General features: G+C 43.1%; 1 protein-coding gene across 2 annotated transcripts in view; it reads left to right on the forward strand.

The window, feature by feature from the left end:
* The window catches only part of LOC126202977 (ovarian-specific serine/threonine-protein kinase Lok-like), a 202,340-nt gene that overhangs the window by 30,253 nt on the left and 145,567 nt on the right, over positions 1-26,520 (forward strand). For both annotated transcript variants that reach the window (XM_049937143.1, XM_049937132.1), the window contains exon 2: positions 13,250-13,516. In XM_049937143.1, coding sequence (XP_049793100.1) covers positions 13,250-13,516 — 267 coding nt within the window. The remainder of the gene's footprint in view (positions 1-13,249; positions 13,517-26,520) is intronic.

Raw genomic sequence — 26,520 nt, forward strand, 5'->3', positions numbered from 1 at the left:
CCACGTCGCGTACCGGTCCCCTGGTGGACCGCAGCATGTAGGGACGCTTTACGTGCTCGTCGACGTGCTTTACGCACCTTTAAACGCCACCCTACAGTGGCGAATTGCATTAATTATAAACGATTACGTGCTCAGTGTCGTCGTATTATTAAAGAAAGCAAGAAAGCCAGCTGGGCTGCTTTCACCAGCACCTTCAACAGTTCTACTCCTTCTTCTGTTGTCTGGGGTAGCCTGCGCCGGCTATCTGGCACTAAGGTCCACTCCCCAGTTTCTGGCTTGAAGGTCGCGAATGAAGTCCTTGTGGCCCCTGAGGCTGTCTCCAATGCCTTCGGCCGCTTTTTCGCCGAGGTTTCGAGCTCCGCTCATTACCACCCTGCCTTCCTCCCCCGCAAACAGGCAGAGGAGGCGAGGCCACCTAACTTCCGCTCCTCGAATCGTGAAGGTTATAATGCCCCATTCACCATGCGGGAACTGGAAAACGCACTTGGCCGATCACGGTCCTCCGCTCCAGGGCCTGATTCTATTCATATCCAGATGCTGAAGAACCTTTCTCCTGCGGGTAAAGGTTTTCTTCTTCGTACTTACAATCGCATCTGGATTGAGGGACATGTTCCCGCATGCTGGCGCGAGTCTATTGTTGTCCCGATTCCTAAGCCGGGGAAGGACAAGCACTTGCCTTCCAGTTATCGACCTATCTCGCTTACCAGCTGTGTCTGTAAAGTGATGGAGCGAATGGTTAACTCTCGATTGGTTTGGCTGCTCGAGTCTCGACGCCTACTTACCAATGTACAATGTGGATTTCGAAGGCGCCGCTCTGCTGTCGACCATCTGGTTACCTTGTCGACCTTCATCATGAATAACTTCTTGCGGAAGCGCCCGACCGCGGCTGTGTTCTTTGATTTGGAGAAGGCTTACGACACCTGTTGGAGGGCGGGCATTCTCCGCACCATGCATACATGGGGCTTTCGCGGTCGCCTCCCTCTTTTTATTCGTTCCTTTTTAATGGATCGACAGTTTCGGGTACGTGTGGGTTCTGTCCTGTCCGACACCTTTCGCCAGGAGAATGGGGTGCCACAGGGCTCAGTTTTGAGCGTCGCTCTCTTCGCCATCGCGATCAATCCAATAATGGATTGCCTCCCAGCTGATGTATCAGGCTCCCTTTTCGTGGACGATTTTACCATCTATTGCAGCGCGCAGTGTCCACGTGTCTTGGAGCGCTGTCTTCAGCGTTCTCTTGACCGTCTTTACTCCTGGAGTGTCGCCAATGGCTTCCGTTTTTCTGCCGAGAAGACGGTCTGTATTAACTTCTGGCGCTACAAAGAGTTTCTCCCACCGTCCTTACGACTCGGTCCCGTTGCTCTCCCACTCGTGGAGACAATCAAATTTTTAGGCCTTACCTTTGACAGGAAACTTAGCTGGTCTCCACATGTGTCATATTTGGCCGCCCGTTGTACCCGTTCTTTAAATGTCCTCCGTGTTCTCAGTGGTATGTCGTGGGGAGCGGATCGAACCGTCCTCCTTTGCCTATATCGGTCGATCGTCCGCTCCAAGCTGGATTATGGGAGCTTCGTATACTCCTCTGCACGGCCATCCATCTTACGCCGCCTCAACTCCATACAACATCGGGGTTTACGACTTGCGATCGGAGCATTTTATACCAGTCCCGTAGAGAGTCTTCATGCTGACGCTGGCGAATTGCCACTCACCTACCGGCGCGATATACTGCTTTGTCGGTATGCCTGTCGGCTACTGTCAATGCCCGACCATCCTTCTTATCGTTCCTTTTTTGACGACTCTCTTGACCTTCAATACGGGTTGTATGTCTCTGCCTTGCTACCCCCTGGAGTTCGCTTTCGTCGCCTCCTTCAACACCTTGAATTTTCACTCCCTGCAACCTTCCGAGTGGGCGAGGGCCGCACGCCACCTTGGCTCCAGGCTCAGGTCCGCGTTCACCTCGACCTCAGCTCGCTCCCAAAAGAGGTCACCTCCGGTTCGGTCTACCACTCCCGTTTTTTGGAACTTCGCTCGAAGTTCAACAACATGACTTTCATTTATACAGATGGCTCTAAGACCAATGACGGGGTCGGGTGTTCCTTTATTGTCGGGGCACAAAGTTTCCAATACCGGCTCCATGGCCATTGTTCGGTCTTCACAGCTGAGCTCTTTGCCCTCTACCAGGCTGTTCTGTACATCTGCCGCCACCGACATTCTGCTTATGTCATCTGCTCAGATTCCCTGAGCGCCATCCAGAGCCTCAGTGATCCGTACCCGGTTCACCCTTTCGTACACCGGATCCAACGCTCTCTTCAGCAGCTGGTGGACGTCGGTACGCCGGTTAGCTTTATGTGGGTTCCTGGCCATGTCGGTATCCCTGGGAACGAAGCTGCAGATGCCGCGGCCAAGGCTGCGGTCCTCCAGCCTCGGACAGCTTCTTGTTGTGTCCCTTCGTCCGATTTTAGCAGGGTCATTTGTCGGCGCGTTGTGTCGCTGTGGCATGCCGATTGGGCTGCACTTACCGACAACAAGCTTCGGGCCTTAAAACCTCTTCCCGTGGCTTGGACGTCCTCCTCACGCCCTTCTCGGCGGGAGGAGGTCGTTTTAGCAAGGTTAAGAATTGGACACTGCCGGTTCAGCCATCGCCATCTGCTGACGGCTGCGCCGGCGCCGTTCTGCCCATGTGGGCACTTGCTGACGGTTAGTCACATTTTAATGTCCTGTCCCGATCTTAAAACACTGCGCCTCGATCTTAACCTGCCTACTACTTTAGATGCCATTTTAGCGGATGACCCACGAGCAGCTGCTCGTGTTCTTTGTTTTATCAATTTGACAAACCTCGCTAAGGACATTTGATGTTTTTTAATCCTATGCCTGTCAGTCTGTCTTTTATTGTTTTCCCTTTTAGTTGTTGTTGTCCACTTGTGCCTCGCGGTGCATTCTTAGAGTAGTCAGGGCGCTAATGACCATTGAAGTTGTGCGCCCGAAAACCACAAAAAAAAAAAAAAAAAAAAAAAAAAAAATGGCTACCCTGTTCGTGTCAAGGCCCATAGAACTCTGAATTCTTCCCGTGGTGTTATTTGCACTAGGCTGCTTGACTGTCTGACCGAGGCCGAAATCCGGTCTTATCTCTGATCAGTGTGTCATTGCCATCCGTTGAATGATGAAAAAGGTAGATTCATCCTTAGTGGCCACCTGCACTCTTTTTTTCTCGCCTTTGATAGTGATGCTTCTGTCCAAAATCAAAGCGAGCTATGAAATTACCACAGTCTGACCGAACATTCTGAACCAGATGCGCTGTTACCAGTGTCATTGTTTCAACCACACTAGACTGTCTTGTCAACACACAACCATATGTGTAACCTGTGGTAGGGATATGCACGAGGGCAATTGTCCGCTTCCTCCTCCCTGCTTATCAACTGCAATGGTGGCCATGCCGCTTTCTCTCGGATTGTCCCGTGTATCTTGATGTGCGGGCTGTCCAAGAGACCCGGGTAAAGGAAAAAGTGCCTTACGCAGTCACTCGTAAGCTATTGGCTAGTCGTAAACCCTGCGTTCTCCTGCCTGGCACCTGTAGTTCTGTTCTTGTTACCCCTCACGCCATGAAGGACATGACCATGCAGACATGCGACCTCGAATTCAGCTCTGTGGTTGTGAAATCACCCAGTGTCAAGGTAGCATCAGCATTGCCCTGTCCAGCTGTGCAACAAGCCATCAAACTCTCACCTCAAGGGGCAAAGCCATTGGCTACACAACTGGTTGGCCGAAAAGGACAGAAGGAGTACTCCCGTGAAGGCTTCCTATGTCTCTCTAGCTAAACAACATCAGAGTCTTCCTCTGCTAACTGGAAAGGCTTGAAGAAGTCCACCAAAGGCAGACAGTCTTCTCCTTCACCAACTCGGAGGTCCTCTTTGACGGTGTTGAAATGTGATACCTTAGCCCGGCCAGCCTCCATGTCGCCAGTGCGCACCACAAACTGTTTTTCTGTATTGGGCTCCACAGATTGACAGCAAAAGTAAGCTGATGTATCTGTGCCCTGTAACAGTGACTCTTTGCAGGCTGCCACTCAGCAGCCGCCTAGGTGGCACCCCTTCATCTCTTCTTCATGATTCTCCTCCAATAGAACGTTTGTGGTCTTCGGTCCCACAATTAGGATTTACGACTGTGTTTAGCATCGCAGTGTCCCCTTGTACTCTGCCTTCAGGAAATGAAATTGTGTCCTCACGACTGCTTGGAGCTTTTCCATTTCTTCCCGGTTTCATTCCATCTCAAGGGGGCATCATGCCACTCATACGAGATGACATTCATAGTCAACCCATGTCCCTGGCTACCCATCTTCAGGCTGTTCCAGTACGCCTTTTCCTTCCTCACCTGACTTTTTCCCTCTGTACTATTTATGTCCCTCTGTCATTTGATGTCATCAGGGCAGACTTTGTTCAGCCTATTGGGCAGCCACCTCGTCCATTTCTGTTACTCGGTGACTTTAGTGTGCATCATCCCCATTGGGGTTCTCCCAGGACCTGTCAGAGAACTGCCATCTTAGCTGATGTTCTTAATCAACTCAACCTCTTTTACCCTAACAATGGAGCACCCACATTCCTTTCTGACTCCTCGCACACCTATTGCTATTTGGACCTATCCTTCTACACTGCCCAGCTTGCCCATCATCTTGAGTGGTCCGTTCTGACAAGTTCTCGAGCGACCATGTCCCATGTGCTATCTGTTTGCTGACTCCTACCCCAGTTTCATGCACACTCAAATGGCAGTTTACTAAAGGTGACTGGTGGCTTTATTCCTCCCTGGTGAACTTTAACAAGATTTCCTCAATTTGAGATGACCAGGTTGAATATCTCAAACGTTATGTTCCATTTCTCCCACTTCCTCTTTACTAAGCTGTGTCCCAGTCCCTTGATTGACTGAGGCATGCCGCGACTCAATTTGCGAATAGAGACCTGCTCTCCGCCTTTTTAACCATCATCCTACTATGACAAACTGCATTCATTATAAGCAGATGCGTGCAAAGTGTCGTCACATTCTTCGGGAAAGCAAAAGAGCTAGCTGGCTTTCATTTGCTAGTTCTTTTAACAGTTCCACCCCTTCCTCTGTCGTGTGGGCCAACTTCCAACGGCTCTGGGACCAAGATCCATTCGTCAATTTCCGACCTGAAAGTAGCAGACGATGTTATCATGGACCCTCTTGCTATCTCCAACCTCTTGGACCCCTATTTTGCAGACATTTTGAGCTCTTCCCACTATCACCCTGCCCCCATCAGAAAGAGTGTAGGTGGCTTGGACGATACACTTTTCTTCTCAGAACCTTGAGTGCTACAATGCCGCCTTTAGTATCAGGGAGCTAGATCATGCTCTCAGTTCATCCCGATCCTCAGCCCCAGGGCCAGATGCTGTCCATATTCAGATGTTACCTCTCTCTTGCAGGCAAGCACTTTCTGCTTAACATGTACAACCGCATCTGGGCAGAGGACACATTTCCTGCACATTGGCATGAAGCCACAATCATTGTGGCTTCACACCAATGTGCAGGAAATACCTAAGCCCAGTAAGGACAAAAACCTTCCTTCTAGCTACCACCCCATCTCTCTCACCAGCTGCGTTTGCAAGGTGATGGAACATATAATTCACGCCAGTTTGGTATTATAGCTCGAATCTTGCAATTTACTAATGACAGTGTGGCTTTCGAATATGGTGTTCTGCAGTTGACCATCTTGTTACTTTGTCCGCCCAAGTCATTATCAGTTTTCTGTGGAAATCCCAGACTGTGACGATGTTTTTGATTTGGAGAAGGCCTATGGCACCTGCTGGAGAACTGGTATCCTCCAGACTCTTTACTTGTGGGGCTTTGGTGGCCACCTGCCCTGTCTCCTTCCGGAATTTTTAAAAGACAGAGTTTTGAAGGTGCTTGTGGGTTCTTCCTTGTCGGACACCTTTATCCCGGAAAACGGTGTGCCTCAGGGTTCCGTCCTGAGCATCGACCTCTTTGCTATTGCCATTAACCTTATAATGGCCTGTCTTCCGCCAGGCGATTCCGGCTCCCTTTTTGGTGAAGATTTTGCTATCTATTGCAGTTCTCCATGGACCTGTCCACTGAGCGGCATCTTCAGTGATGTTGTGATTGTCTTTACTCCTGGAGCATTGACAATGGCTTTTGTTTTTCCACTCAAAAACCATCTTTGTGAGTTTCTGGTGGTGCAAATGGCTTCTCCCACCATCTTTACATTTTGGGCCTGTTGCCCTTCCATTCATTGAAACTATGAAATTTCTGGGGCTTCGATAGGAAACACTCTTGCTCCTCACATGTGTTTTTCCTGGCAGCCCGCTGTAGGTGGTCCTTCAATGTCCTACATGTCCTCAGTGATACTTCCTGGGGTGTCGATCGAACTGTCCTCCTCCCTTAGTACTGGTCCCTTGTCCGTTCGAAAGTCAACTATGGGTGCTTCGTTTATGTGACTGCACGTCCATCCCTCTTACACCTTCCCAACATCCCTCTTACACCTTCCCAACAGTATTTATCATCGTGGCATCCGTTTGGCCACTGGCGCCTTTTACACTAGCATGGTTGAGAGTCTGTTTGGTCTGTATGCTGAAGCTGCTGAACTACCACTGTCCTACTGCCGTGACTTTCTCATCAGTAGGTATGCATGTCATTTGTCTGCAATGCGTAGCAACACATGCTGTGCCTCCTGCTTCTATGTTTCCTTTGATTGTTAGTATTGGGCGCAGCCCTCTTCTCTGTTACCTCATGGAATCTGCTTTCGGCACTTGCTTCGGCAGCTTACCTTCACACTACTTGCAACTTTCTCGGTGGGTGTGAACCCTTCACCACCTTGGCTTCGTGAAGTGGCCCATGTTGACCTTGCCCTTCATTTACTTCCTAAGGACACTACTCCAGCCACGCTCTGTCACCTTCAGTTTCATGACCTTCGCATGGAATTTCGCGATAGTGCCTTTGTGTACCTGATGGCTCTCGGACTGACCTTGGTGTCAGATGTAACTCTTGTCATTGGTGCCCACATCCTAGGTATCGGCTTCCGGCACACTACTCAGTATTTACAGTGAAGCTTTTTGCCCTGTATCATGCCATGGAGTACATCCGGCGACACCAACTTTTCGATTGTGTCTTCTGCTCAGATTCTCTCAGCGTTCTTAAAGGCTGTGTGCTGTACGCTGCCCATTCCTTAGTGCAATGGGTCCAGAAAAAATGTCACTTGCTCTCTCTTGGTGGAACCACTGTGAAGTTTATGTGGGTTCCTTGTCATGTTACCTCAGCCCACTAGTTCATATATTCCCTGTGTTACCATCTACCAGGAGGTGGTGTTCCTTTGGCATCGCCATTGGTCCTCCCTTCAAGGAAATAAGCTCAGGATTATTAAGCTTCTCCCAGTGTCATGCACGACCTCCTCTCGACCCTCCAGCTGGGAGGAAGCCATTTTAACCTGGTTGCATATTGGGCACTGCCTTGTTAGCCATCATCATTTGATAAGTTGCACTCCCCCACCACTTTGTACACATTGCACCCAGGTGACGGAATGCCCATTTTTTAACTGTTTACATTCCCGCTTGGGTTTGCCGTCTGAGTTATCGGCCGTTTTAGCAAGTGGTGCCCAGGCTGTTGACCGCGTTTTACTTTCTGTCTGTCAAAGCAATATGGCCTTCATGCCATTTAATTTTTAATTTTGGGCCTCCATTTCTAAGTGGTGTGTTTAGTAGCCCTTTCTCCATGTCCCTGTTTGTAGCTGTCTTCTCTTATTTCAGTAGGGATTGACGTTTAGCCATTTTTTAACTCCTCTCTGTTTTCGTGTTCTATAGTTTTGACGTGGGCGTGTATGACCCCAGTTGTTTTTGCGCTTTAAAAACAAAAACAAAAATGACGATGAGCTGCAGGTCAACTTAGAGTGACAAGGTGTGCACTTCATCTATTGTGTCCCTGGGGGAACAATGGAAAACAGATTTCCTACCGCGGGCTTGCCTTTGCTTTCAAGGATGATGCATTGCATGAGAAGGTTGATGTGATGACCTACGATGTGACATCCCGCCTTTCAGCCCATAGAGTAGCTAGTGGAGAAAATGCACTTATCTTTTACTACCCACAACCTGGAGCCATATAGTGCTCCAGTCAGTGAATGAGGACTCACCAGTGCCATAGCCCATTGCTTTCACACAGTCCCAGGCCCAGACTGCATCCACAACTAAATTCTGAAACATATCTCAGTATTTTGTCAGCATCACATCCTTCCTCATTTTTATTGGATCTGGAATGAGGGCGAGTTTCTACCTTACTGGCAAGAAAGTACGATAGTTCTGGTACTGACACTGGGTAAGAACCCCCCACATATTGACGTTCTCTGTAAGTTGCTCTAATGTGTGGTGAACAAGCGACTGTTGGCTCCGTGAGTTGGTGCCTTTTGGGTGCTCCTCAGGGTGGTTTTCACAAAGACCGCTCCACTGCTGATAATTTGGGTCTCTTGGAGTCCACCATCCGTTCGGCCTAAGCACACCATCAGCACCTCATCGCTGTCTTTTTCGACCTACAGAAGGCTTAGGACATGACATGGCATTACTACATCCTCACTAAGTTACATAAGTGGGGTCTCCAGGGTCCACTGTGCGTACCGGGTTCAAGTACCCCCATATCCAAGAGAATGGGGTCCCATAGGGTGCTATACTGAACATCCCCCTTTTACTGGTTGCCATCAATGGTCAAGCGGCAGCTATGAGGTCTTCAGTATTGCCCTCCTTGTATGCCAATGATTTTTGCATTTATTATTGCTCCTCAAGCATGGTTCTTGCTGAGTGTCACCTACAGCACGCCATATGAAAGGTGCAGTGATGGGCTCACCCATGGCTCCTGGTTTTCTGGCACCAAGACTCTTTGTCGTGTAGTTCTGTTGCCATCATACTGCCCACTCACACCCAGACTTTACCTACATCATCAATTACTTCTTGTCGTTGAGACGCACCACATTTTCGGACAGGTCTTCAATTCCAATCTGACATGGTGTCCCCACTGTGACTGACTTAAGCGAAAGTACTGCCGACACTTCAATATTCTTCACTGCCTCAGCGATACTAACTGGCATGCAGATTGTTGTACTCTTTTGTGGCAATGTCATGATTCCGTCCCATCTTGATTATGGGAGTCTTCCACATGGTTCACCATCAGCCTCAGCATTGCAGATACTGCACCCCCATTCATCATTAGTGGGGGGGGGGGGGTGTCCTCATGACAGGAGCCTTCCGAACTAGCCCTGTGAACAGCCTACCAGTCAAGGCTGGAATCCCTCCATTACCTATCAGGAACCAACAACAACAGCTACTGAATTAAGTGTAACACTTCATAGCTTCCCTGAGCATCCCAGCTGCTGTGTCCTTATCCTTGGAAGGGAGCTCCACCTCCCACAATGGCAACTTCGTCCACTGTCACCTCTGGTCAGGGAGACATGGCATATACCCCCACAGCTTGTGGCCTGACCTCAGACTTGTCTTGAAGCCTTCTTTCATCCAGAAGATCCTATACACCTAACAATATTTTACCACCTGTTCTTGGCTGTCCTTAAGATGTATTCGGGTTGGGGAAATGATATTCACAGATGGCCCAACAATTGACGGATGAAAAGGCTTGCATACACACAAGCACGGTGCATTGAATTCCACTCTCTACCAGATGGCTGCAGTTCCTTCACTGCTGAATTTATAACCATTAAACTAGCCCTAAGCCATGTTCAGTCTTGTACTGGCAAGAGTACCCTAATCTGTAGTGACTCCTTTAGCAGCCTTCAGTGTGTAAACCAGTGCAACTGTCCTCACCCCCCTGTTTACACCTATCCAGGAACTTGTCTCTGACCTCTGTCAAGCTGGTCAGCTACTGGTATGGTGGGATTTCAGGGAATGAATGAGCTGACTGGTTGGTCAAGCCAGCCAACATGATTCAGGTTCTGGGAATGGGGGTCCCAGAACTGGACCTTTGGTCATTTATATGCTACGGATAGCTGCAAGTGTGGTATCAGAATGGTCTGCCCTGATCTCCCCATTTCAGCACAATTAAGGAGACCGTGAGAAAGTGTCAGTTTTCCCTGTGTGCTCCTTGCAGGGAATCCACCATCCTGGCCACACTCGGCTGACCCATTGTCACATTCTCTGATGGGAGGATTCCCCTCACTGCCGACGCGGAGCCTGCCTGACGGTGGCCCCGTTGCTCATAGCCTGCCCTAATTTGGCTGCTCGGAGGCAGGATCTTAATCGTCTTGGTGGGTTACCTCTGATGCTAGCAGCCAGTATCAAAGCACCTGATCTGATGTTATGTTTCACCTGTGAAGGTGATTTCTATTTGTGCCTTTTGTGCCTGTAAAGTAGGGCTTATTGGCCTCATTGACAGCCTGAGGGGTTGGTGCCTGCCTGCCCCCCCCCTCCCCCCCTTCTTCCTGCGGAGGTCCCTTTTTCCGTTTTTTTATTCTCTGTATTGTTTCAGTTCTTAGTTTTAATGCCTTGTCTTGACTAATCTTTTCTTGACTTGTCTATGCTGTCTTGTTTCTGGGTTTTGTTTCTGTTTTTTTTTTTTTTTTTGTGTTAATTACACGTAGGCTTTTTGTGATTTGCATTTTGCCTCCTTTCTTTGATGACTTTGCCACTTAATGGATGAAGGAACAGATGACCCTGCAGTTTAGTCCTCTTTACCCCACCAACCAACAATCAGTAAGTAACAACAGCATACAGGCATTCTGTTTGCCTGCTGACCAGATGTAGGTAATGCTACATGGCAGTGTTGCGCTCAAGTTTCACAGCTGTGTGTACTGCTGATTGTATGTTCCATTACACATGCAACTCTGCAGTATTATTCTTTATAAAATCTGCATCACACTGTATGGGCACAGTGGTTGCAGCTTCTTATAACTACGAAAGAGACCATCAAAACAAATCCGTCCTTTCTGTTATGTTTGTTGTGTCGATCCAGGGGTAAGTGATAAAGATGAAGTGGCACACGAGCACAAAAGAGCAATGAGACGAACAATACTTAGTGCACAACAGTCTGATATTACTTAACTTTATTAGAGGCAACATCCTGATACACAACAGGCCTCAATACATGCAAAGTGTTCAGTAAAGCAACTCCAATCTGTTTAGGCAGAAGTCACAAAAGTCAAAGTAACAATGACTGATTAGCAGGCCATGTTAACCATGTCTCATAGTGTGTCTCATAGGCTTGCCAGTCTGCGCCTTTTCAATCATTCTGACATTGCAGCCCTGCCTGCAGAAGCTCTCCCTGCTGGACGATGCAGATATGTGGCAACTCACATGTCTTAGGGTGCCAACCTCTGTGAATGACCTGGCCGGTTGTGAAGTTGATAGTGAAGGACTCCACAATGTTTATCCTGGGCTGAGAAAAAATTGCTTTTGAAAAATCACAAGAACTTTTTTGGTTAACTGAAGAAAACTAACTTGAGATTCCCACTACCAATATATGTGCCTATAAACTATTAAAATTTCATTAAAATTGGACAAATTCATTTCAAGCTATATAGTTTTAAAGTGAACAGTTCATAGCAAAGATGGTCAGAACTGGACAATCATTGCAACAATCTAAAATAAAAAATATGTATTGAACTTAAAACTAAATTGCTCTGTATAGCCTAATGTGAAATAAAACAACAAAAATATTGGTGTGACTTATTTTGTGATAGGCCCATTGGTTCACTTGTTGAGCAGAATGGATAATGCTTTGAAAAATAGATGTAAGATGAACATCAACAAAAGCAAAACAAGGATACTGGAATATAGTGGAATGAAATCAGGTAATGCTGACGGAATTAGATTAGCAAATGAGACACTTAGTCATAGACGGGTTTTGTTATTTGGACAGCAGAGTAATTGATGATGGCTGAAGTAGAGAGGATATAAAATGTAGACTGCTGATGGCAAGAAAAGCATTTCTGAAGACGGAAAATCTGCCAACATTGAATATAGATTCAAGTGTTAAGAAGTATTATCTGAAAGTGTTTGTTTGGAGTGTAGCCATGATGCAAGTGAAACATGGACAGTAAACATTCTATCGTCTGACCTAATGGCAGAAGATAAACACGCCACGATAAGACCACGAGACACATTGCTGACACTTCGCTAGAGCGACAAGTCAAATAATCTGACTGTGTGTGTACCGAAGGTCTTACAGTATGCACACCACACACTCCCTTCAGAATCTGAAGTAAAAGGAACACAAATTTAACATGTACCATAATAACTGATACCTGATTTTTAAGTGTCAAACACAGATCCAGTTTTTGTCATCACGTAAATGATGAGTCAGCTGATTTCGTATGAGCATTTTTGAGGTTTACCGATGCAAGTTCACTAGCTCTATTAAGATGTAACTCAGCAGACAGAAGCTCACATACTAATTCCTGTTCTAGGATGATAATGACTACCACAGCAATTTCACACCAGGTACCCTTTGAACTACTTTTTTGGCAGGAGCAGACCTGGATCCACTACATGGAAATGTTCCACATAAGCAACTTAAACAGCATGAAATGACCGATGTTGTATGTGGCTACCAATCATGTAGCTTGTTCCGAACTAAAAAATCCGCCACCTTTTAGAGTCGGCAGTCAGCACCTTGTGTGGGTGATGTTAACGTGCTCACCACTGCCAGGAGACTTCCTGGCCAATGTACCTCTAAAATCCCTCTCCGGTGCCACGCTCGTGCACTGTTTGAAAACCGACATGTGTGGAAATCGACCCCTCTTGCGTGGTGCCAAGAAAACTCTAGACACTGAAGCAAGCTTACAATATATGAATGTATCGCTTTGAACTGGTACACCAGCCAGTCTGAGTGTGGTTTCTATACAATTTTCAACACTCTTTTAGGGAAATACTGATGTGGTTCCCAATACCTGCCTCATGAGTTACGATAGCACACAGAATAAAGCTTATATGACAGACAGATAGTACACACACATTCTCAATCTTAGGTATCCTGTGGCTGTTACGACAGTATGAGCATCTGGCCACAAAGTTAAAATAAAGTGAATGTGCAAAAACATGAAAACAGCAGATAATCTTGTACGACAGGATAATGCACTGTGTGTGTGTGTGTGTGTGTGTGTGTGTGTGTGTGTGTGTTTTATTGTTTGTTTGTTGGAGGGGCATTTCTGTTTTTTTTAACCACCTTATATTTTTCAAGTTCTTAAGTTACTTTGCTTGCTTTGTTTGTAATACTGTGCTAATTCGTAATGGTTTTATTTCAGAATTAACAAAGGATGAGTACACTGTTGGACGATTGCCAAATTGTGATGTAACAATTACAGAAAGAGAAGTTAAAAAAGAAGTCCTGACAACAATAAGCAAATTGCATTTCAAAATAAGGAATATTAAAGTAGGGGATACACAAGCTGTATACCTGGAAGACTGCAGTTTTAACGGAACATTTGTTAATGGTGAGAAAATAGGGAAAGGAAGAGTAATAGTGCTACAGAGCAATGACCAAATAAGCCTTGCCGCTGCGCCTTTTCGGGGTGAGTGTTGAATCAACTTGTCATATTTAGTCTAGATTTTCACATCACTTTTTATCATTTGTTTCTCTTTTTTTAAATTATTATTATTATTAATACACTTAAATTTGTTTTGAGAATAATCCCCCAAAACAGTATGCATTTGAGTCATTTTCTAGCTGTATCTAGAATGTGATTCCACTGTTTGTGCAACAGTCCAAGTTAGTTAGTTAGCTAGTTAGTTGGTTAGTTACGTGTTCCATTAGGGTCAATCCAAATGAAATGGTCAACAAATGTTTCCTTAATTTTTTATGAATTTTTGAAATTTGAAAATTTCCATTTTTGTAAAGTTTGGGTTTAGTTATCTCAGGTGGGACGGAATATAAAATTATGATTTTTGCACAGTTTGTACATGTATATGATAGCTACAAACAGTAAAAATTTCAACATTAATATCGGACTGTGAACTAAGATACGAAATTTTGAAATTGAGGACATAATTCACATTACTCTACAACTGATTCTAAGGCTGTTGCCTATTCATGTATGATATTGGCAGGATATAATCAGTTATTATTGAAGTAAGGTACTGAATTATATACAAAAAGTGGAAAAATCACTGAAATTAACATTTATATTATTTTGACATACTTAAAATAAACATTTTCAATTAACATCCTTCGAGATGCGACTGTCCCTAAACCTCGTGGTGAATGTTAAGAACACTTATTTCTTCAGACAGCTTCTGTAATATAGAATAAGACCTCCCAGTTGCTGTGGTAAGTTGAGGCACTGAAAGTTTCCTTAAAACATTTTTCATTGGTATCCAAACTTTGTCACTAGTAGATTTCTTGAATGATCATCTTGGGCCAGCAGGGTGGTAAAAATGCACAAAAACATCATTGTTTTCCAAACTTATTCTTTCAACCTCAGAAAGCCACCACTGTCCATCATACACACATGCCACTATGTCATTCAATGTTAAAGACAGAGATGTAATTTTACTGACACAATGATTCTCATAAATTTCGGTTTCTGATAGCATCAAACTAAGTTTTCTGCAATGCCAAGGAATTTGTGGGAATGCCATGTTCCTTTTACTGCTATACAGTTTTCAAGTCTGGTTTGAAGTGTTGTTTTCATATGCAGAACTGCTTCTTCTTTATTGATCAATAATAGTTATGCCTTTAATAATATCCTTGCAAAAGAGATGCATGTCCTGTACTGCTAGAATTTGGTCTGTGGCTGGTCTTTGTAGGCTGGCTTTACTTACTTCACGTTTTGTTGTACCTCCTACTCCATCACGTGCATCTTTACCATGGCAAGACGCAAAAAAAGTGCCATTCAGCCGCCAGCCCAAAGCCTACTTTGTGGTTGCACAGATTTAAAAAATTCTTTTTGATCTTATACTGACTACCACTTATATCTGAAAACTATATCAGCTTCTCAACCTCTTGAAAAAATTTCTTTAATTGAATTTATTACATACTTTTGAAACATATGTACAGCCAAAGTGTTGTGCCCCAAGTAGTCACTTATAATGCAAATTGAAGAACTGCAAACTTCACCTTTCTTAATTTTAAAGTAGAAAATAAATGGATACACTATTGCCTGGTCATTGACCCAGTGGTACCCTTGTATTTCATCCTGAATCACAAATGGAAAATTTTCTGCAAAATCAGCTAGCACTATGCATTCAGTTTCATGAAGTTGTGCTTTTTTGTCCTTCAAAAACTTACTTTGGATTGTAGAAATATAGTGGTGACTTTTGAGTTGTTTTTATGTTGTCAATTAAAGATTCCAAGTAATCTTCCTGAGATTTATCCACTGTTACCATTTCTGCCCTATCAGTCGTGACCCACTGTTTTCAGGTAATAAAGTCTGGCATTCCCTTATCATATTCGTGAAACAGTTCAATAAAGGTTTTCTTACCAGGGCATTTATTACACGAAACTCATCATGCTGTCATAACTGTTAGTGTCACAGACCATTAAATCTAATAACTCTTTGTAGTTAAGATCACTGTGTTTTGCACCGGCAATCATCAGTTTGACATTTTGATGATATAAACAAACACATATGGAGTGTGTCCCTGAGGATCCAGCCAAAATACACCACTTAGGGTGTAGGTCACAAAATTTTGACCTTCCAATTTTGCATTCAGGATGAGAATTTTTGAAAGCTACATAAAGTTCATTTAAATGTGACAGCACTAGTCGTTTCTGCTTTGTTACTTTAACTCCATTTATAGCAGCTCTTTTGCTGTCTTTGCAACCTGGGCACATTCTACTGTTTTCATCATCTTCAAAAAACTGCTTTTTAATTGTTTGTTCACTTATACCTACTACTTTCTTCTTTCCTAGAATTGGAAGAATGCCTTGCTATTTCACTAATTTTCAGGTTAGTTTAATCAAAGGATGAGAAATGTTGAATTCATGACCTATTTTTTATCTTTACCATAAGTCGGGGAGCAAACTTAAAATTATAATTTTTCGTTCTGTAGATGTCACTGAACATTTAATTTTTAATTTCTCTATTAAGCTCAAATATTCAGTGTCAGATGATGCTGGTGGTAGGTTTTCTTCTTCTTTAGAAATAATGTTGGTATCTTCAATAGTTGCTTTTCTTTTTCTGCTACTTAATTTTATTATTTTCGAAGCAGGAGATACGTCTAACTTACAACAAGCAAAATCCAATATGTTAACAGCTTCCTCAGTAGGAATATAAATGTTATTAACAAGGTTACATAATTCTGGTTCTGGATTCACAACAAATATTTTTGAGTAACAACTTGAACACAAGGAGTTTCCTGGAATCGCATTACGTTTCACTTGGGAAGCTGTTTCACTCTCACATAACAAGGACAAATGTTGAAGTTTTACTTCCCTCAAACCTTTAGTAATAGGCTTTTTATGAAGTGGGTCACAGCACATCCTTCCAAAAATGTAATTGTACATCAGAATCTATTTCTTCTCATGATACTCACGCACTGATGTTACAGAACAACTTACTCGAAATTTAAACAAAGTTTGTCTAACTTCAACAAAGTTATTGACATTTTTCAAGTTTTTTGAAACTGAACTGTAAACTGTTTTGTAAAAGCAAAAGCTCCTATTCTTTAATATCGCATTATTAAAAATAAATAAACTACATGAATATTGTGTGAAAGTGTTAACTAAATATATGTCACAATTAAATTTTATTACAATGAAATAATAAACCATTTAAATAGGCAGCAGCCATAAGATCAGTTGTAGAGTAATGTGAATTATTTCCTCATTTTCAAAATTTCATATCTTTGTTCAGTCAGATATCAATGTTGAAATTTTTACAGTACATTTCTATCATATACGTGTACAAACTGCAAAAATCATATTTTTATATTTAGTCTCACCTGAGATAACTAACTCCAAACTTTACAAAAAATGAAAATTTTCAAATTTCAAAAATTCATAAAATTAAGGAAACATTTGTAAGTGTTATTGCTGGGTCATTCCATGCCAAGTGGTCTAGAGGCTCCCACATGACCCTCTTGGATTTTGATGAAATTTTGTATGAACATTCACACGTGTTCTCAATGAACACTGGTAAAGTTTCAGTTTCAGAAATTCAATCCTTTCGGAGATACAATCACTTGTTTAAGATCATAGCACAGCTTTCTATAGTGTGTCCTTGAATTTTCAGCAACTTTGAGATAAGATATCTCTGTAAGTATTTGTATGAAAGAAACAAAACTTGGCAATATTATACAACTTTTAGAGCTCTTTAAAGTAAAATTTTAAGAAAAGGATTTCTGAGCAATTTTCATATAGATAATTTGAAGCAAAGTTGGGTGAAAAAATAGGAAATTCTTGAAATTTTTATATTGATCATTGGAGGCATCACTGAAATAATGAATGTGGGATATCTGTGCAAACCGTGCTTTTATATATTTGATGAGCTCCTTGATAAAAACATGAACTGTAATAGTGTCATGCCACAAACAATCACTGATAACGCAAAAACTTAAAGATTCTACTTTCTCATTTTGACGAAAGTAGATAACAAATGGATGAATTGTTGCTTGACTATTGTTCCAGCGGAAGCCTTGCACAGCATCCTGAATGATAAAAGAATAATTTTCTGCAAAATTCATTAGCACAACAAGCTCTTTGTCTTTCAGGTGACATTTAAGGCCTTTAAGATGCAAGCTTTGATGCTTGGCAATGTAATGATGGCATGACAGACTCCATATTTTATTTTTTACATCTTCAATAATTTCATCCACTACCATTTGCTTCATGTCCAGTATGGCCCGATCGGTATGTATCCATTGCTTAAACACAATAACTTCTGTGGCTCATGATCTAGGAAATAGCTGGCAATTTCAGATGCAATAGCTTCGGGCCCAGGACACCTTTCACAGCGATGTAGCATGCACTGTTTAGAGTTCAAACTGCAAACTGCCTTGCTGAGAATCTCCTTATAAGTTTCACGTATACCAACTGCGCTAAGCATAAGTTTAACATTTTGGTGAATTGCACAGACACAAACTGCATGCATTCCAGCTGATCCTACTGTTACACACCATTTGGGTCTAAGTTCACAAAACTTTGAGAACCCTATTTCTGGACTATTTATATTCTTATAGTTAACATATATTTCCTGTCAATTGCAAAGTAACAATCTTTTCTGCATGTATGTCTTTCTATCTAAAAGTCTAACTGAAATACTATCTTTTTTTCCCAGGCACACCCTACTATACTCATCATGTTCAAAAAAATTTCGCACTCTACTAGCAACTTCTGCTGGTAATTTCCTGCTTTGCCTATTTTCGGGAAGTGCCAGAATTCCCTTCTCTGCCTTAAGCTTCCAAGCATTCGTCACCATTCTTTCGGACACGCTGAACTGAGCTGCTGTTTGTCTGACTGTCCAACTTACAGGTGCCAAGGTTAAAATTTGCATCTGTTCTTTATGAATTGCATTCTGCATCTTGGCTTTCAGTTCAGTCAACAAATGTGCATAGTCGGCACAGTTTCCACAGCCCTTAATTTAACTAGCATCTTCAATTTGTCGGTTTACTGCCATTGCATTTACAGTTCTGTTTTTAATCACATTTTGAGTCTTTTGAATTTTCTTCTTCACATATTGGGGCTTATCACTGTAGCTTACTGTTCTCTTCAGGGGTGAAATACCGATAGACAATAAGCTACTATTTAACTCTTCTTTTGGTGTAAAGTCCTCATCAGAATGTGATGATCAGGCTGATAAAGCTTCGTCCAAGTGTTTATTTAAGGTAGTCCTGCAAGCCGGACAAATTTTCTGACCTGGCTTTATGTTATTAACAAGCTGCTTCTTCAACATATTAGAAGCCTTATTAGCTGTTTCAGTATCAAGAGTGCGAATTCCTGCCTTAACATTATGATTCACCTTCCCAAAGGGATTGAAGAATTTTTTTTGTAACCTCTCGTATTGTGTCAATAACAGGGCTTCATGGTGTAGGCAAACTTGAGAGGTATTGTCCAGCTTTGCTTCAGAACGTCAGACCAACAACTCTTTTTCCTCATCACTAAAATCAGCAAACCATTTGAAAGCAGCTTTTTTTGGCAAAGAAAGTGACATGACACTTTGTTCCACTATCTCCTTGTCCAATTGAGCAGGAAGGTATGCTGTTCCCTTCTGCATCAATCTCTAATCAGTAACGAAATAATGTATTTGGTCTCTAAGTGCAAATTATAATCTGCTTAAATTTCAGACAAATTGCTACTGAATGAAATTATACACAATGTATAATACCAGTATAAAAATCTAATAAGAGACATATGCTATAAAAGACACATAACAATTTTTTGTAAATAAGATTACAAACTTTGACGGTTGTACGAATCACTTAACAAGCCACACTCAGTCAAGAGAACCCACTCACTATGCTGCAAACACACCACTGAAATACTGATTGTTCAAACAAGGCTCACAATAATGAAACAATCTGGTTGTTAAAGTAATTGTTGCCATTATATTTTCTATAAACAGTGAATCTTGTGAATTTTCTCTGTGAAACTAGTGGTTACGTATTTACCAAGGTAGTAGGCTACATTTAAGTGCGATTAAATACAAAATTAAGTCTTAGATGTTTAACCAACCAATTTCACATGTTTCCCTAATAACTTTAGGACAAAAATTCACAGGTTACAACACCTAGGTATTAAAACCTCTGCAATATTGATTGGAAAATTTACATCACTTGATGCATGATTCAAGCAAACCGATTCTTTTTTGGAAAAATGTTTTATACAATTGAATCCAAAAATTAGGTTTTCATTTTCCACTTGTAAATATTTATAATTTTGAGAAGTACAAAAAATATGAAGCTATTATTCATTGAATTCTTTATGATTCTCTCTCTCTCTCTCTCTCTCTCTCTCTCTCTCTCTCTATCTATCTATCTCTATCTTCATCTTCTTCTTCCTCTTCTTTTTTTTTTTTACGAATGAGAAGAGTTTTATGCAGATGAACACTTCCGATAAAAGCAGAAGGGCTACTTCTCATGGTTTTCAAGTTTTTCTGACAGTCCCATTGCCTATTTACCAGATCCTTTTATTTCAGTTATTCAAGGCACTAATAAACATTTATTAGGCATAATAAAAGGTTTCAGGTATAATTTGAGAGCCAGAAAAATGTGTTCAAACTTTCAGTGCACCTCTTTGCTGATGATACTTTTTAGGGCCTTATATGCTTGCATTGCAAAACCAAATCCACTTTTCTAGATAGTTTAGAATATGCTCTTTCTAATGGCCATAGTTTAGAAGAGTTTGGAGAAAACACTTTTTTGAAAAACTTGACTAAAAATACCCATTTTCAGCACTTTTTGAAAAATCTTCAACTTCACCCTAGATTTGTGAAATAATGGAAAACAATAGGAGAATGACATTTTATATTCTAAGACCTTGTGTTGGTGAGTTATGGTGTGCAAAGTTTCATGTACATCCCACAATTACTTTTCGAGATATAAAAAAAACAAAAGTGCGCATTTTTTTTTTTAAACAGCTATTTTTTTCGCCCAACTATGCTTCAAATTATCTATATGAAAGTCGCTCAGAAATCCTTTTCTTAATATTTTACTTTAAAGAGCTCTAAAAGTTGTATAAGATGGCCAAGTTTTGTTTCTTTCATGCAAATACTTGCAGAGATATCTCATCTCAAAGTTGCTGAAAATTCAAGGATGCACTATTGGAAGCTGTGCTATGGTTTCAAACAAGTGACTATATCTCTGCAAGTATTGAATTTCTGAAACTGAAACTTTACCAGTGTTCATTGAGAACATGTGTGAATGTTCATACAAAATTTCATGAAAATCCATGATGGTCATGTGGGAACATTTCTCGATATTAGACCACTTGGCACAGAATGGCCCTGCTCTATATGGGGCTAGTAGTGTATGATTTCTAACTATAGGGGGAAAGTAGACTCTCACAAATCACTCCTTGTTTGTTATTTTTGGGCCTAAAAAGTGGATTTTTGAAAATTTGGGTACCAATCCTTGGAGGTAATTTTGACTGGTTATTTTTGAATTTAGGATATGTTATGTAATAGACAATGGTGTAGAGGACACTTTTCTAAAACCAATCATGTCAGTTGCAATGTTGTAACTTAACCCAGTGCAGAGATATTCAAATTTTCGCTAATGTCTCCAGACTGAAAAATTGTCACATGCCTACAAATAAAAATGGTTGCCATCCAGTAAAGGTGTAAGATAAATTACTTGAAAAAACTGTTTTGAACTTGTAAAATATGGAGCATTAATATAAAAAAATTAAAATATTTAAAAATGGTCAAGCAACCATCACTGGACCACTTCATATGGATTGACCCATAAATCAGTTATCTTTTGTTGAAGTAATGTTGAATGAGTCAGTTTACAGGATATGTATACAAATTTAGTGTAAGCATTAATGAACACAGTACTTTTTGTCCTACTTATGCAACTAACCTTAAAAACTAGTTCAATTCATGGAATAATAGTCCAGGAGAAATGGTTTTGGAATTAATGTAAAACTTTCTTTGCGAGGTCAGAGATTTGATATTGTTGGGCCGCATATTGAATTCCTTTCTGAGTCCCTAACAGCTTTAATAATTGGTAGTAAAGATTTTTTTTTCCTCTGGTGTTGTAGGTGTGGACATCACTATTATTCTCAAATTCTGACAGGCTATTTATGATTAATTTCATTTCTGAATATATGTAGTGTTTTGGTGCAGTTAAAATGCCTATCTCCTCGGAAAGGAATTATGATCTGGCCTGAACACCACATATTATTCTTATTGCACATTTTTCTGCCATTAGTACTTTCTAAGATATGAGTTACTCCACAGAATTATTCCATAAGAGATTATTGAGTGAAAATACGCAAAATATGTTAAGAGGTTGATTTGTTTGTTTCCAAGACTAGCAGTTATACAAAGAAAAAAAATAACGGAAATGTTGAGTCGCAGACAAGTACAACAAAGGAACATGTAAGCTTCTGGCCAGAAAACCTTCTTCTGAAAAACACACACACACACACACACACACACTGTCTCTGGCTGCCAGGGCTAGACAGAGAAACTGCACATGATGAGAGAAGCAGTCTGGGCAGTGGGACTAGGGAAGGGGCTGGGGTGGAGAGGGGGAGGGAGTGCAGGATATGGAGCAAAGTGCTGTTAGTGAGGAACAAACAGGGATGAGGTGGAGAGAGGGTAGGGCAGCTAGATGCAGTTGGGAGGGCAGGTGGGCAGGGAGGAGATGGGGAGAGGGGAGGGGGAGCAGAAAAGGAGAGAAGTAAAAAGAGTGGGTGCACTTGTGGAATAGAAGGCTGTGGAGTGGGGACAGGAAAGGGGGTAGGTGGGTGAAGGACAATGACTAATGAAGGTTGATGTCAGCCTATTCGTGGACCATCTTGAGGAGTCCCTCCTAATCACTCACGATCCTTAATCTGGTCAAGATTCATTGATGGCATCTTCGTGATGCCAACCCACATTCGCCCAGATCAGCACCACCTCCTCCCTTATTCGCTTCACCTGGTCCTCTTCCAACTCAACAAGCCACCATCCTCAATGTTTACGTCCACCTCAAAGGTGGCTACATTAGTAACTCCTTCCATATCAAACCTACCAACTGCTAGCAAGACCTCTACTTCAGCAGCTGCCACCCATTCCATACCAACAAGTCCCTTCCTCATGGCTGTCACATTTGTAGTGACGAGCATCCCTCTTGAAATATACCAAGGATCTTACTAGGCCTTCACAGATCAAAATTACTTGCCCGACCTTGTACAGAAACAGATCTCCCATGGCTTCTCTCTCTCCAGTCACCCACTCCCTCCATAGCCCCATCATCCAGACAAAGAGGAGCACTCCCCTCATAACTCAGTACCACCCAGAATTGGATCAACTGAATCGCATTGTTTGCCTCCCATGAGGGCTCTCTGTTCTTTGTGAGTTTGTGTGTGGTGGCCATGGAGCCCCAAGCTATTGCAGCCCATTCTTCCTTCCCGTGCTGCATTCCCTTCCCTGTGCCCCTCCCTCCCCATACTTGCTCCTTCTCCCTGCTCCCTCCTTCACCTCTCTTAGTGTTCTTACTTACGTTGACCTGGCTATCCACCTAGTCTCCTGTCTTCCTTGCAGTTTTATTCTGCTTGCCTTCTGTCTTGCATCCTTCGTTTTTGGCATTATTGCTTCCCTTTAGAGTTTGATCTTCACTTCTAAATTTTCTATCTGTAATGTGAGCCATTTGGGAAAAATTCTCTCCCTAGTGTCAACAGCATGGGTTCCTATCCCCCCATCCATCCCCTCTTCCTTCCCTGCTGTAGGCATCCCTGACCCTCACTGCTCCTACAAGGTGTTCGTTTTGTTTGCTGTGTGTAGAAAGATTGTAAGGACAACCATACAGATAACAGCAACTGTATTCTGTCTTTTTGAGGAAGGTACCCGCCCCAACAAGGTAGAGGTTATGTGTTTCACTGTAATGTGAAGCCATATGTCTCGCCACCCATTTGGTGCCATGGATGCTTGTGTATCAGGCACATCTTCCCAATGTACAGCAGACCCACTGTGTGTTGACTGTGGATACCCTCTCCATGAGGGAAGCTTCTGTGTTCCACAAACTACATGTGTAAATTGTCACAACTTTCACTCTTCACGCACACCAGATTGCCCGGTTTACAAGAAAGAAAATGAGATAAAAAGTCCGTGGATCATTTATCTTAGAATGAGTCTCATCAGAAATTTGACCAATTTGTGTTGATGGCTTTTAGTTTTGTTTCTGTTATGACCTTCCCCTCCTCCCCGTTCCTTAATATACCAAGGATCTTACTAGGCCTTCACAGATCAAAATTACTTGCCCGACCTTGTACAGAAACTCTCCCCCTCCCCTGTGGTTCCCATGCCCCCCACCCCCCCTCTCTGGATGATCCTCCCCAGCCAAAGAAGTGCCCCTCTCCTTTATGCTCACCGCCCTCAGCATCTCTCGAGCTGGAGTGTTCGGCTCCCATTTGGATATGACCACTCTGTGATTATTCAGTGGAACTGTAATGATACTACTGTCACATCCCAGAGTTCCAATCCCTTACTATCTTTCACTCTGCAGCTTTTGTTGTTCTCCTGGAATCTCATTTTACTGAGCCATCATGGGTTATGTGCTTTGTCAGAACCGAGCCATCTCTTTCAGGTCTTCTGGTGGCATCTGCATGGTGGTCCACCTGGATATTGTTAGTATATGGATCCCAGTTCATACCCTGCTGGAAATGGTTGACATTCGCGTTCATGGTTTGCAATCTCTGATCTCTTTCCTGACAAGCCACTGACATCGCTGCCCTATCTGCTCTCCTTCGGCATCTCCCCTCCCCTGTCCTCAGTTTGGAGATTTTAATGTGCATCACCCTGCATGGGGCTGTATTTTTTCCAGTTGGTTGCTCCTCACTGACCAATTTCTTGCGGACCACGACCTGTGACTTTTTATGATGGTTCCCTACTAATTTTAGTGCCACAAATGGCACATTTTCTGGCATTTATTGTCTTCCCCTCCTCTTCTCCCTTCCTCAGAGTGTTCACCATATGATGACCTCTGTGACAATGACCACTTCATGTTGATTCTCTCATTCCCTTCCCACCTTGCAGTGACCAGGTTACCCCACTGCTCTTGCCATTGTACAGATTGGCTTCTATATAACTGTCAGGTCGTGTTTCCAGCTTCTTTGTCAGGTTATATCGATGAAGTCATCTGTGATCAGTCTGATAAGATAATCCGTGCTGCTGGCAGTGTCATTCCCCACTTGACGGGTCTCTTTTGCTGTTGGCCAGTTCCATAGTGGCCCTTGCAGGGGGCGTTTGTGCAGATCCATCAGTTCTCGCTGAACACCTCATGACCCATTTTGCGACAGCATTGGTGTTGGCCTCCAACCCAGCTGCCTTCCTCCTCCAGAAACAGCTGGCTGAAGCTACCCACTAATGTTTTACCCCTTGTTAGGTGAAATGCTACAATGAGCTTCTTGTGGACCTCTCTTCTTCCTGCGATCAACACATATCCCTGATTCCATGCCTAACCAGTTCCTTCAACACCTCAGTCCTCCACAATGCCAATATATCCTCCAGGTGTTTAACTGTATTTGGCTCAAAGGCATTTCCCCCTCTCAATGGAAGGAGGGATAGTGTTGTGGTTCTTGTCTGTAATCCTAGCATGGGTCTGTCATCCCTTGATAGCTACTGGTCCATCACTCTGACGAATGTCCCCTGCAAGTTACTAGAACAGATGGTGCCTCATTGGCTCAGTTGGGTCCTAAGAACCTTTGATCTCCATACCAGTGCAGCTCTTGGGAAGCACAGTCTCCAATCGATCATCTGCTTCAGTCGGAAACTAGTTCGGCAGGCCCTCTCTCAACACCACCATCTTCTCGCAGTTCGTAAGGCCTATGACACAGCCTGGTGCCATCACAGCTTCCTTAGGCTCCATGAGTTTGGTCTCTGGGGCCCCATCTTGATTTTTGTTCACCAGTCCTTGTCCCACAAGTCATTGAGAGTCTGGGTTGACATCACTCTCTGATCTCAGCAGACCCAGGAGAATGGTATTTGACAGGGCTCAATATTAAGTATCCTTTTTCTAATCACTATTAATGGATGTCTGGCCTCTGCCAGACTGTTGGTCACACCTGATCTGTATGCAGACAATTTCTGTATTTGGGCTAGCTCCCTCTTGATGGCCTCTACGGAATGGCAGCTTCTGAGTGCCATCCGGCACACTTCCACATCGACACACTTGCATGGTTTTCAATTCTCTCATCTTTAGTTGAAGGTTGTGCATATTAGAAAGTATGGATGATAAGATAAATAAAATTGTGGCAGTCGCTGGTAGTTTGTATGCTATGTACTCATGTATTCGCCCCCTGCAGGTTCGGGGGTTAGATTAGGCCCAAGGTATTCCTGCCTGTCGTAAGAGGCGACTAAAAGGAGTCTCACACGTTTCGGCCTTTATGTTATGGTCCTGTGTAGGGTTTGACCTCCATCCCTCAAAATTTTCCCGAAGAGCGAGCCAATTGGGAAGGGCGCCTTTCATGGTGCATTGTGTCCATCATTCATCGAGATATTTAGCCCACTTTCTCGTTGCTACATTGCAGTCCCACCCATTCTCCATTTCTTGTGTGAAGACACCTACCTGGGTGTGTTTTCCACCAGGCACTATGCAGTGTCACTTTCTACATCGACAATGACCATGGACTTGTTGCACCTGATACCCAGCATGGTAGCCAGTCCGTTGTGGTAGGGCCGCCATCTACCCTGTTGGTTGTAGCCTTCTGACCACACACAGATCGCTCTGCAGATGCCTGTGCCATTAACTCCCCACATATGCCAAGGGGTAGAGGCCCATCCCCTGGGGCATCGGGACTCCCGGCAATTGCCATCCTGCCAAGTGGCCTTTGCTGCAGCTGGGTAGTGCCCGTGGGGAGGGTCCCTGGTCGGAGTGGGTGGCATCAGAGCGGATGACACGTTATGAAGTGTAGTCAATCATCTCTTGCTGGTGG

Source organism: Schistocerca nitens, chromosome 1 (genome assembly GCF_023898315.1).
Source record: "Schistocerca nitens isolate TAMUIC-IGC-003100 chromosome 1, iqSchNite1.1, whole genome shotgun sequence".
NCBI lineage: Eukaryota > Metazoa > Arthropoda > Insecta > Orthoptera > Acrididae > Schistocerca > Schistocerca nitens.